Source organism: Nannobrachium achirus, assembly GCF_963921795.1.
Source record: "Nannobrachium achirus genome assembly, chromosome: 11".
NCBI lineage: Eukaryota > Metazoa > Chordata > Actinopteri > Myctophiformes > Myctophidae > Nannobrachium > Nannobrachium achirus.
The window spans coordinates 46,256,761-46,269,260 of NC_137820.1; the positions used below are offsets into that span (position 1 = coordinate 46,256,761).

A 12,500-nucleotide genomic window follows, 5' to 3' on the forward strand; every position below is an offset into this window, starting at 1 on the left:
CTGGCAGTAGGAGAGTTAATCTTCATCAAGATTTTCCATCTATTGAGCTCTATCAACACTAATATCAGAATTCGATTCCAATTGAGTTGATTGATATCTTAGGAGAAATTACAGTACATTATAAATTTGATCTTTTTTTTTAGACTCATGACACTGTCAGTGTTGCTCCCTGGTAAAATGATCACTTCCCTCCCCCACACAGCGGACATCTTTGCTGCCAACTTTGTGCCCAACTGGCACGGTCCAGAGGGCAGTTTCTTTGGCATGTTCTCAATCTTCTTCCCCTCTGCCACCGGCATCCTGGCAGGAGCCAACATCTCTGGAGATCTGAAGGTATTGAGGAAGAAATGAAATTATATGGCTGCTAATAGCTTATATCGAACCTTCATATTTTACTGTGACTTATAATACTTCTACAATACATTATGATAATTGGCAGTCTCCAGCACTAGGCCTGATAGCTATAGTTTATGTCACAGCCTATCTTGTTATGGTTCAGTTTGTCCTTGAAGCAGCTACAGTAAAACTATGATCTCTGCCCTGTGCTCTTGGCCGAACTACTGTACCACTGAGTGTTATTGTATTTCTCGCCATGATATCATGTTACATACCGGTAAAGCACAACCATCACCACCTAGAATATTGTCTCGACTCCTATTTGCTCCATCAATTGCTGATTGATCCAGAATTCCACTACAGTATACATCACCTCTATCTATATTTCCATCGTTTCTTTTTTTTTCCAGCTTCTCCTTCGGTCCTCCCAATTTCAGTGATTCTGCTAATTCCTCAATTCGCCTTGTACTGGTTAGGTTTGTTATGCAGAGTGTAGAATAGACAAATGGATTGTTCGGCATCTGACCCAGAAATCTGGCATTGGTTGGGTTCTAGTTGCGACCGAAGGTCGCAGTTTACCATGAGAAATGTCACAGCTTGTCTCTGTGTGTGTACACCTTTTTACAGTCTATGGGTTGGTTCCCTTGACACATCACTGTGACATCACAGGTGACATCACTTCAAGTCCATATATGGGTATTCCCCAGAATCCCTTTTATATCCCTGATGTCATATATATCACTGGCCAGATGGCCAAGACAAGGCCCATATCTGTGTGGCTGGTTCAGATAGGGATCTCCATGTATGGGCATAACATATATTGTATGTTGTGATGTCATGGGAACCACCCTAACAGAATCCCTTTTATGCCCATATATGGACATCAATAGTCATCAATGGTCATCAATATTAAGCCCATATCTAACAGGACTTCATATGGGAATGCCCATATACTGTATGGAGGAAGACAGTCCATATCTGTGGTTCAGACAGGGGTCTCCATGTATGGGCATAAATGGGATGTACTATATTACAGTACATGGATCTCCATATGGGTAACTGGTCCGATATACATCACTGGCCAGATGGCTCTTACTAGTAAATAAGGTTCCTTACTACAGTAGTAGAGTGATAAGGATGCTAGCCTAGCTCAGCTAGACAATCCACCCATGTTAAAACAAGGAGGGATGGTCTAGTGTTGTGTGCTAGCTCTTCATATTTGTGGCTATATAGTGCAGTTAGTTAGCTGCATTATTATATAGTCTGGTCAAGCCAGGCTAATATGGATGCAACCTCCTCCTCTTTTCTCAGGACCCTGCAGTTGCCATCCCCAGAGGAACACTGATGGCTATCTTCTGGACCACGCTGTCTTACCTCATTATCGCTGCTACCATTGGTACGTATGCACACTCCTGAATGAATTTGATTTATAATGTACTTTCCATTTCAAATTTCAAAGTGCTACAATCAGGGTAAAATATTTGTATTAAACGAGATTATTCTCAAACCTTTTCATGTCAAGGAGCCCAAAATTGGTATTTGACAGAGGACCCCAATTGAAACTTTAAGTATATTTTGATGCCAATTACTTCTGTACTCAAGTAACATTTTGAACACAGTCCTTTTACTTGTCACAGAGTATTTTTATATTGTGGTATTGTTACTTTTACTTCAATACAATATCTGAGTACTTCTTCCCAACACTGGTGTGCGTGATTCTCCTACCAGGTGCGTGTGTGGTGCGGGATGCCTCTGGCCTGTTAAATGACTCCAACTCCACATCCACCAGCCATGGCTGTGTTGGTGTAGCCTGTCATTATGGATGGGACTTCACTGAGTGCATCAACAATAACACATGTCCCCACGGCCTCAGCAACTACTACCAGGTCAATACACACAGTCTTACAGTGTCACTGTAAATGCTTCAGGAAGAGAAAAGAGGAGCACTCGTCAAAAAAGTAGTTCAAAATATATTCTTCTTGGGTGCACGGCTCAGGTAAACAATGAACTTAGAACAAGGACGCCAGCACTCACTTTAGAATGAGTTCTTCTTGTTTATTTAAAGGTGATACACCATGAAAATTCACTTTTCCTATTTTAAAACCTTTTTTGGGGGTCCCACTAGCACCTTCTATCCTCACAAAGTCCCATTTCAGACCGTCTTTCTCTGGTTTTGGGAAGGTGGAGGTTAAAAGCATCCCACGGGTTCTCAAAACAGGCTGTCCAGATTTGCTGCCGTTTGTGACGTCATAAACGGCCGTTTTTGAAGAAAATATATATATTTTAATTTTTTTCAAAAAGATTTTTTTGGGGGGGGGGGGGGGGGCGCAGTTCAGGTCAAAGGTGGTACTGCAGCTGAAAATGCTCTGAGAGCCATTCAAAAATGAGAGGCTCTCTATTTGAGGAGTGGTAATTTAGCATCAAACCTTTTGAAAAACGTTTTTGGGACATAAACAATATGACATAAATCATTTTTAAATGCATGGTGTATCACCTTTAATGTTTTCCCCCAGCAGCCGCCAATAGATGGACGTTTTGACCCCAACAGGCCTTCCTCAGTGTGTAAACTGTAAACTGTAAATGCTTAGCACAGGGGTTCTCAAACTCTTTGACGTCAAAGACCCCTAAATTGAGATTACGTTTGGCCTCAGACCCCCATCGGAAAATGTTTCGTTTTGAACACTTTCAAGATGACCCCCCTTCAGGAAACAAGATTAATATCAGCAATGATAAAGTAACTGCTCCTCCTCCGTCCCCAGGCGATGAGCATGGTGTCAGGCTTCGCTCCACTGATCACAGCTGGTATCTTTGGTGCAACACTGTCCTCTGCTTTGGCCTGTCTGGTGTCTGCTCCCAAGGTGTTCCAGGTACACGCACACGCACACGCACACGCACACGCACACGCACACACACACACACACACACACACACACACACACACACACACACACACACACACACACACACACACACCACACACACACACACACACACACACACACACACACACACACACACACACACACACACACACACACACCACACACACACGCGCACACACTTTACACTTGTGCGGTATAGTTTGGGACTTGTCTTTGATGTTAATAGACCCATTATAACGTGTCTGTCTGTCTACCATTGTTGGCAGGGAAGTGGCCTCACACCAGAAATAGTGCTTTACATCTACTTATATTACAGTAAATCAAAGTCTGTGCAGCTGTACTGGCTCAGGTTCATCTCTCTTCTCTTCTCTTCTCTTCTCTTCTCTTCTCTTCTCTTCTCTTCTCTTCTCTTCTCTTCTCTTCTCTTCTCTTCTCTTCTCTTCTCTTCTCTTCGCAGTGTCTGTGTAAGGACAAACTCTACCCCCTCATTGGCTTCTTTGGGAAAGGTTACGGCAAGAACGATGAACCAATCAGAGGATATCTTTTGACATACATCATCGCTGTGTGCTTCATCCTGATAGGTGAGGCTAATGGACGGCTCAGATGGAGCAGCTCTTCTCTGGGTTAGACCAGTGTTTCTCAAACTTTCAAATTTCAAGGTCTCCCCTTAACAGACTTGTATGGGTCCATTTAGACCCCCCTAAAGGAAACCACAGAGTCCCTGGAATCCACTTTGAGAACCACTGGCTTAGGCCATGGACCCCCATTTGATCAAAATGTTTACCTCTGGGACCCTAATCTACATTGTGAATAAGTGTCAACAATGAAAGGCTGCCTCCGCACACTCAAGGCTGTACAAAAATGTAAAAAAAAATGTCTATGATCTTCTGATTTTTGCACAGTTTTGACTTGAGTGTGCGGAGGCTGCCTTTTATTGTTCATTTGGTTTCCTTTTGCCTCCAGCACTTTACCCAAGTGTACTGGCAGTTGAGCGGTGGTTTGTTCACTAACTCAGAGACTCAGAGACCGACTCAGACACTGCTATATAGTAAATGTTCCATAACACCGCTGTGTTACTGACAGATGGAGACGTTGCTCTTTTTGTGTTTAAATCCTCTCCCTCTCCTCCTGGTGTCTAGCGGAGTTGAACACGATCGCACCCATTATCTCCAACTTCTTCCTCTGCTCCTACGCTCTCATCAACTTCAGCTGCTTCCACGCCTCCATCACCAACTCTCCAGGTACCACAGCACACTGTGCAGGATTTAACCCATGATCCACCAACGCTTGAAGCACTGATAGGGCCTATCATTCAGAGGTTCAAGTTCAAAGGGGATTATAGCGTCAAATGCATACTTTAAACCTCAGCATTAATTTAACCCTGAAGAGTGTAGTACTATAGTGTAACCAAAATGGAAATAAGGTAGGCTACATGCATTGGTGCTAGGAGTTAAAGGAGTAGTCTACTTAACCCAATAAATTACTTTATTTCTATCGTTTGTGTCTTTATGTCTTTAATTTGTAAAACATTCCTTAACGGTGAATGAAGAATCACAAAAACTTGATGAATGGAATTAATCAGAGACCTGATTTAACGAAAGCAAAACTATATCAAAAATTGGCCCATAAACGCCAAACACCACTCATATTGTGATTTGGATTCTCTTTTGTGGGCACTGGGGGCATGTTCTCTCCTCCGTGTCATCAGTGCCCATACCCTAGATTGGGTTGGCGGAAGGGCCTTTCATTGTGGAGTTTGCATGTTCTCCCTGTGTCCCCTAGGGTAGGTACCCACACACACACAAAAAATCACACCCGTGTGAACTGAGCGGTGGTGGGGGGGGGGGGGGGGGGGTGCCTGTGTGTGTGTGTGTGTGTGTGTGTGTGTGTGTGTGTGTGTGTGTATTGCAGTTGATGCTCAACCTCTCTGGTCACTCAGTGGTATTCAGGCTATACACATTCCTCAGGCTACACATTCCTCAGGCTACACATTCCTCAGGCTACACATTCTTCAGGCTACATACAGACAGACACACACACACACACACACACGGCCACGCTATGGAGACGGTGTGACCACCGCTCAAAAAAAAGAAAAACATACAGTAATCCTAGTCTCTATACTGCCTCCCCATGGCCAGCCGGGGCGCCTGATGGAGGGGAAAGGAACTGTTTGGAATAATCCACACGCTATGTCCTACCGGGGAACTCGCCCCTGTCAGATAATAGGAAGGGGCCTGCTCACTGCTCATGCATTGAGCTCAGTCCATTGCTCTCCCCAGGTTGGCAGAGGGAGAGCAGCGCCCAGGATTACAGTTTAGGTAATTGGCAGTCACTGGGTGAAAAATGGATGAAATGGATAAAAAAAAACAGAAGACAAGAATAAACTTTTAAAACACTTTTGCTTCAAACTGACATGCACAAGCAACACGCATGAGCGTGCCCTTGGGGTTCAACCGGAGCTCATTGACATGCCTGCATGTGAGCACTCTGGCGTGTACATCTTTGGTGCATGAGCCGGTTTAGTCCGGAATGTTTAAAAAGTAGATTTTTTTCATAAATAATAATGGAATATTTTGGGAGGCCATTGAACGGATTACGGCAGAAAACACTTTCAGTGTGGAGTTTGCATGTTCTCCCTGTGTCCCATAGGGTAGGTACCCTCACAAAAAAAAAAGGAAAAAAATCCCTAGGACTAGATGATTGTTGATTTAGCCAATTTTGGTATACAAATATACTGTATTATATTTGTCCACAATACTTGTAATACTGTGCGTGCGTGCGTGCGTGCGCGTGCTGCCAAATATGACAAAGACTCAGTTACTTCTGCCCCTGAAGGGTGTGTGCTGTGTGGGTGTTTGTCCAAGACGAGCTGACTGTACATTATTCCAGCACCTTGTAATATTCATGTCCTTGTATTGCATCTCTTATGTGGACATAAATAAATGATTAAATGTGTGTGTTTGGTGTGTTCCTCTATAGGCTGGCGTCCATCCTTCAGGTTCTACAGTAAGTGGGCATCGTTGCTAGGAGCTGTGGTGTCTGTGGTGATCATGTTCCTCCTCACCTGGTGGGCGGCCCTCATCGCCATGGGCATTGTTCTCTTCCTGCTGGGATATGTCCTCTATAAGAGACCAGGTGCACACACGCACGCACACATGCACACACGCACACACGCATGCACGCAGTGAGGCTGTGAAGTGCAGATTGGCAGCACTGATGAGAGACAAAATATGGTTTCAAAAGCGAGCCACCATGTTGCTAGGAGACAAGTAGTCAAAATGCTTGGACAATTTGGTTGGTTAATAATAGGCTGTAGTGATCTTGTAGTGTGACATTAGCTAGCAATGGAATGTGTTGGGGAGAGAGAATCCCCAGCTGAGTCATACAACCAACACTGTCTATAACGTTGCTGTCAGACAGAAACCTTTTCCCTCCATATTCTAACTTTTTGTGTTTTTTCATAAATGAATGCCCTACTTGATCACACTACAGCATTACATAAAAGTAGCAGAAGTAGCAGACCCACATGCTCGAAACACGTGTCGATCTGCAACTTTTGTCCTTTTTGAATTTGAATCCTGAAAAATAACAGTTTTTGCCATTTCCACCCGAAAGAGACGATAAAATGGTACTCAATGCGTCCCAGTCCCTGCTTGGCACTCATCAAGGGTTGGATTGGGGTTAAGTACTGCACATATAAACATCTGTACGTGGGTGGACCTTAAACATATTTGAAAACCGAGGCCTTCTTTGTACACGATTTATTATAGTTTTGAGAAAGAATCTGCTAATTGTCCCAAAGTGACTGCAAAAGATTGCTGCTATTTTTTTTCTTCAAAAACCTTATACACTGTATATACAGACAGTAACATATAGTAACAACGCAATGTGACATAGCTTTGTTACAATTTCACACTTGCTTTGGCAATGTACACATATGTTTTCTCGTGCCAATAAATCTCCTTTGAATTGAATTGTACTGTGAGCCATGAACTGTATTTTGTCTCTCATCCATTATCAGCTGTGAACTGGGGGTCATCTGTCCAGGCTGGCTCCTACAACATAGCACTTTCCTACAGTCTAGGTCTCAACCAGGTGGAAGACCACATCAAGAACTACCGGTGAGAGGTTCACTTTAGCCTGATTTATGCTGAGGTGGTGTAGCTATGCAGGGGAGTAGGGTTTGTATCCCCACGTGAGTGTCATGTGAACTTGTCTTCTTTTCAGACCACAGTGCCTGGTGATGACGGGACCACCCAGCAGCCGACCCGCTCTGGTGGATTTTGTGAACTCCTTCACCAAAGGACTGAGTCTCATGATGTGTGGCAATGTAGTCACTGTGAGCTCAGCACAACACACATGGCCACACACACACACACACACACGCGCACGCACGCACGCACGCACGCACGCACGCACGCACGCACGCACGCACGCACGCACGCACGCACGCTCGCTCGCTCGCTCGCTCACTCACTCACTCACTCACTCACTCACTCCGTATTCACTCACTCACTCACTCACTCACTCACTCACTCACTCACTCACTCATGTGTACTGCATTGTACTGTATTTCCTTGTTCAGGGTGTTTGTATTCCTACTGTATTTCATTGTTCAGGGTGTTTGTATTACAGGGTGGCGAGTCGCCCTCGGACGTGGAGGAGGCGAGCAGCAGCAGTCATGTGACCTGGCTGAACCAGAGACGGGTCAAATCATTCTATCGAGGTGTTGTGTCTACTGACCTGAGAGCAGGTGTTCACATTCTGCTACAGGTCAGTGTTTGAGCTAATCTATTCTATTCTATTCTATTCTATTCTATTCTATTCTATTCTATTATGGTCTGGTCTGGTCTGCTTCATTCTAATAAAAGCTCATTAAGACTAACCACTCTCTTGAACCTCTCCTCTCCTCTCCTCTCCTCTCCTGTGATTGTTTTCTTTGCCACCAGGGGGCAGGTTTGGGCCGCATCAGGCCTAATGTTCTCCTGATGGGCTTCAAGAAAGACTGGTGCAGAGACACACCTCAGGCTGCACACAACTACATAGGAATACTACAGTGAGTGCTTTCATCTCAGTGTGAGGATGACATTCAGTTTATTCTCATTTGTTCTTTGTGCAATGCCTGGGCAGTTGTATGTCAGTATATATCTAAATATTCCGGTACTAGGGGTGTAACGATATAAACTGCGTTGAAAATTTGATTTTAATTTCAACAATCAAAGTATATCGATATCAATATGCCAGAGCCAACAGGAGGCTCTCTCTGCCTTGTGTGTTCTTGGGGGATTGCAGGCACTGAGAGATCTCTAGGACTATGTTTGCTTCCTGCCTAAGGTTCTCCTACTACGTTTCTGTTGGTCGGGTTTTGAGTCAACAGTTAGTTTGAGCCTTCTCTGTGTCTGTGTCACTGTCCTTGTTGTTGAATCTGTCCTAGTGAGTCTCTCGTCCTCCCCTCCTCTCAGGTCGCCTCGCGTAGCCAGGCTTACTCATCTGCTAAGAGAAAAGCCTGGTTACCATATGAGGCAGAGAGTGCATAGAATGGTGCGACTTCCGCCGAGAGAATTTTCCCGGATATTGTTGTTTTTTCACAGGGTGCTGTATTCCCCGCTAGGGGAAAAAACTGTTCTACTTCTCCCAACCCTTCGGTTGCACTCGTAATAAACAGTATCCAAACAAAAACATGGATTCTGACAAAGTTACACCTACTGTATTAAGAGCGAGTTAAGAGTTACAATCTATTTAGGTTTGCTTCGCTGGGGGATGTAAACAGACATGCACTGCGTGATGTAACTTCCCTTAACCGCAGCACTTCCGCCACTTCAGTTATGCAGCCCACAGCTCATATTGTGGCCAGGGTGCCTCTCAGGAGACTCTGGGAGTATTGCTCATTTGTATGTTTTAACCTGCCAATCCTTCCTGGAAGTCAGCTGTCTCTCCAATGCAAATAATCTTGTGCGCTGTTTATTTACTTTTCTATTCCATATCGCTACACTTGCATGGTCTATCGATATGTGTATTCTCTGTCAAGGTGCAGGTTTGTCCCTACATACACTATGTCTTCATATACAATGTCCATGTATTTGTCAGAGAATCACTGTTTACTCATTTAATAATAATAAATGTTTCAATTAAAAAACCTACACTATTCACACATAAATATTATACTTTTACGTTCACATGCGATGCATTGTGAACTTGTACAGTAGATCTGCTATTTTCAAAAGATCTTCCTACATTTTCTACATTTGAAAAGTTGTGAAATGGGACATTCTGCATATAAGTACTTTCTACATTTGGCACTTTAAGTATATTTTGATACCAATACTTTTGTACTTGAAATTGAATTCCGGACTTATAACAGAGTATTTTTACATTCCAGTATTGGTACTTTTTTCACCCCTGTGTGTGTGTGCGTGGATGTGTGTGTGCGTGCGTGCGTGCGTGCGTGCGTGCGTGCGTGCGTGCGTGCGTGCGTGTACGCGTGCGTGTGCGTGTGCGTGTGCGTGTGTGTGTGTGTGTGTGTGTGTGTTTCAGTGATGCCTTTGACCTCCAGTATGGGGTGTGTGTGCTCAGGACAAAGGAAGGACTAGATGTCTCTTATCACTCCCACGGTGAGCATCCACAGCAGCAGTCCCAACATCCCACACCCACACAAAGACATCAGGCACGTGCACACTTAGATATCAAAGGGGACTTGAGCCCCTGCCCTTTTATATTTACCCTGTCTGTAAAAAGTGCCCTCTCCAGACCATGGATGCAGTTTTTGCTATGGTGAAAGAAATGCAAATGCCCTCTTTCCATGCCGCACCTGAAGGCAGCATTCAAGAGAATTGCCTTGTCTAAACTCTCCTGAACTTGAATGCAGCATCTTATGTTGAAAGAATTGCCCTCTCTGTGTAGAGAGATCCATGCTGTTATGCCCCATCTCCAGTATTCACTATATGCTTAGTTCAGGGTGGTATCAAGTACCGAAAATAGCCGACCTCCAAGCTCAACGCATCGCAGCTGCTATTTTCAATATTTTCACCAAAAGGCCCTTTTAGAAATTTCAGCCCCTGCCTCTCTAACATTCTCTGCACGTCCCTGTTCCTGCACCAAGTTCCTGCTCAAGTGCAAACACACACACACACACACACACACACACACACACACACACACACACACACACACACACACACACACACACACACACACACACACACACACACACACAGTACACATCACATCATGCAAATGATGCAACACAAAGTAAAGTGGTATGATTCATTCTTTGAAGACTTTTATGGAAATTGGATTGGTTCAGCTCCTCAAATTAGCAATATACCATTTATTAAATCATTTTTAAAATTACATAAAATAGCATAAGATATAAGATGTACAATGTAACCTTGTTTTTTGTTGTTGCAGTCAACCCAGGCTTTGACGGAGGACTAGAGACAGTAAATCCTGTTCAAACTATAACTACATGTATGTGTGTGTTGTATTATTTTAAACATGAATGTTAAACATTATTATCACAACTTCCATCTGTAGCTGAGTATGGTGCACCTCTTGAAAACACATTGTGTATGACTGACAGTGGTCCTGAAATTAGATTTTTGAGATAGAGACTAATTCATTTATTTTTGAATTATTATTTTGAGTAATAAACCTTAGTGCCTATACATTTCCCTGGGATACAGTTTTATTAAAACACATGGTTGGTTATTTTGTGTATAATTGATGTAATATAGGATTTGGTTATTGTCTGAGATAACAGAAGAAACCCAATAAAAGAAAGTCAGCCTTTTCTCCGTGGCTGATGGACAATAATAACAGTAACTTTCTGTTCTTCCAGCTCACCACATGTCCAAAGTGGAAGAGCCTCAGCCTGTCTCCATATTCCAGGGGAAACAAGGAAAGAAGACCATTGATGTGTACTGGCTGTCTGATGACGGAGGTCAGAACATCCATCCATCCTTAATAATAAGAATAAGAATAATACATAGTGCTTTGGATACTCAAAGTCGCTTTACAAAACAGAAAACAAAATAAAAACAAATTTATTAGGAAAGAAAAAAGGGTAAAAACTAGAAGTAAAGGTTAAAAAGGGGGGGGGGGGGGGGGGAGAAGCGGCTTGGACTCCTCATGCACTGAAGGAAGCATGAGTCCGTTGCTCTCCCCAGGCTGGCACAGGGATTGTAACGCCCAGGATTACAGTAGATAATTGACACTGGGTGAGAAAATGGGTTACAAAAATCGTGGGATAAAAATTTAAGTAAAAAAAAGAAAGGTTATGGTAAAAAGGGGGGATTAGGTAGGGAATGCGATTCTGAAAATGTTCTTTCTTTCTTTATTTCTTTCTTTCTATCTTTCCTGCTTGTGTGACAGGTCTGACGCTACTGCTTCCATACCTGCTGACCAGGAGGAAGCGTTGGTCCAGGTGTAAGGTCAGAGTGTTTGTGGGAGGCGACATAAACAGGAAGGAGCAGCAGAGAGAGGAGTGAGTGCTTTGTGTGTGTGTGTGTGTGTGTGTGTGTGTGTGTGTGTGTGTGTGTGTGTGTGTGTGTGTGTGTGTGTGTGCGTGTGCGTGCGTGCGTGCGTGCGTGCGTGTGTGTGTGTGTTACTATACTATTACTATTACTATACTTGTGAGGACCAAATGTCCCCACAAAAGTAGCCTATAGTAGAATAGACACAGTATGTTTACAATTAGAAAAAGATTTATTTTGGGGTTAGTTAGGCATAGGATTAGACATTTAGATATTAGGTTTAGGGATTAGATATAGAGTTACGCCTGATTAACATTTGTGTCCCAATTTGGCTGGGAGCCAGTCATTGGATTTTTATTCATTTTCATTTTGTCATTTCATTCGAAAGCTGGGGATCATAGCTACAAAATGATATATTGGTTGTGGAGATTGACCCAACAGTTTTGAAGATATGGCTTATAGAATGATGCCATGCTGAAATACTACTTTTGAGATATTCAAGTTTTAAATAAATGTCTAACCTGCAAATGACCTGACGATCTCTCACATTAATTAAAAAAAGTCTTATTTACATGCAGAGTTAAGCTCTGGCGTTTAAGTGAAATGTAGCCTGAAATTCATGAAATGCTTTAGTGGCTTTATCACATTTTAGTGAAAAAAAAAAAAAAAAGTATTTTCAGTCCCTGTCTAAAGCTGTACTTTCCGAGATGACTGGCTCTCAGTGAGATTGGGACACATTTAGTTGCACACTGGGCGTCAAAAAACAACTGATATACAAGCACACAACGCTGCGTGCTGCAACGCTTTG

General features: G+C 43.3%; 1 protein-coding gene across 1 annotated transcript in view; it reads left to right on the top strand.

The window, feature by feature from the left end:
• Positions 1-12,500, top strand: part of slc12a3 (solute carrier family 12 member 3) — a gene marked incomplete at both ends in the record, with an annotated part of 20,166 nt that overhangs the window by 4,110 nt on the left and 3,556 nt on the right. The window contains 14 exons of the mRNA XM_080737119.1: positions 203-333; positions 1,648-1,732; positions 2,065-2,222; positions 3,096-3,203; positions 3,676-3,799; positions 4,358-4,459; positions 6,201-6,356; positions 7,243-7,342; positions 7,449-7,560; positions 7,857-7,994; positions 8,171-8,277; positions 9,756-9,832; positions 11,059-11,160; positions 11,592-11,703. Coding sequence (XP_080593245.1) covers positions 203-333; positions 1,648-1,732; positions 2,065-2,222; positions 3,096-3,203; positions 3,676-3,799; positions 4,358-4,459; positions 6,201-6,356; positions 7,243-7,342; positions 7,449-7,560; positions 7,857-7,994; positions 8,171-8,277; positions 9,756-9,832; positions 11,059-11,160; positions 11,592-11,703 — 1,612 coding nt within the window. The remainder of the gene's footprint in view (positions 1-202; positions 334-1,647; positions 1,733-2,064; positions 2,223-3,095; positions 3,204-3,675; positions 3,800-4,357; positions 4,460-6,200; positions 6,357-7,242; positions 7,343-7,448; positions 7,561-7,856; positions 7,995-8,170; positions 8,278-9,755; positions 9,833-11,058; positions 11,161-11,591; positions 11,704-12,500) is intronic.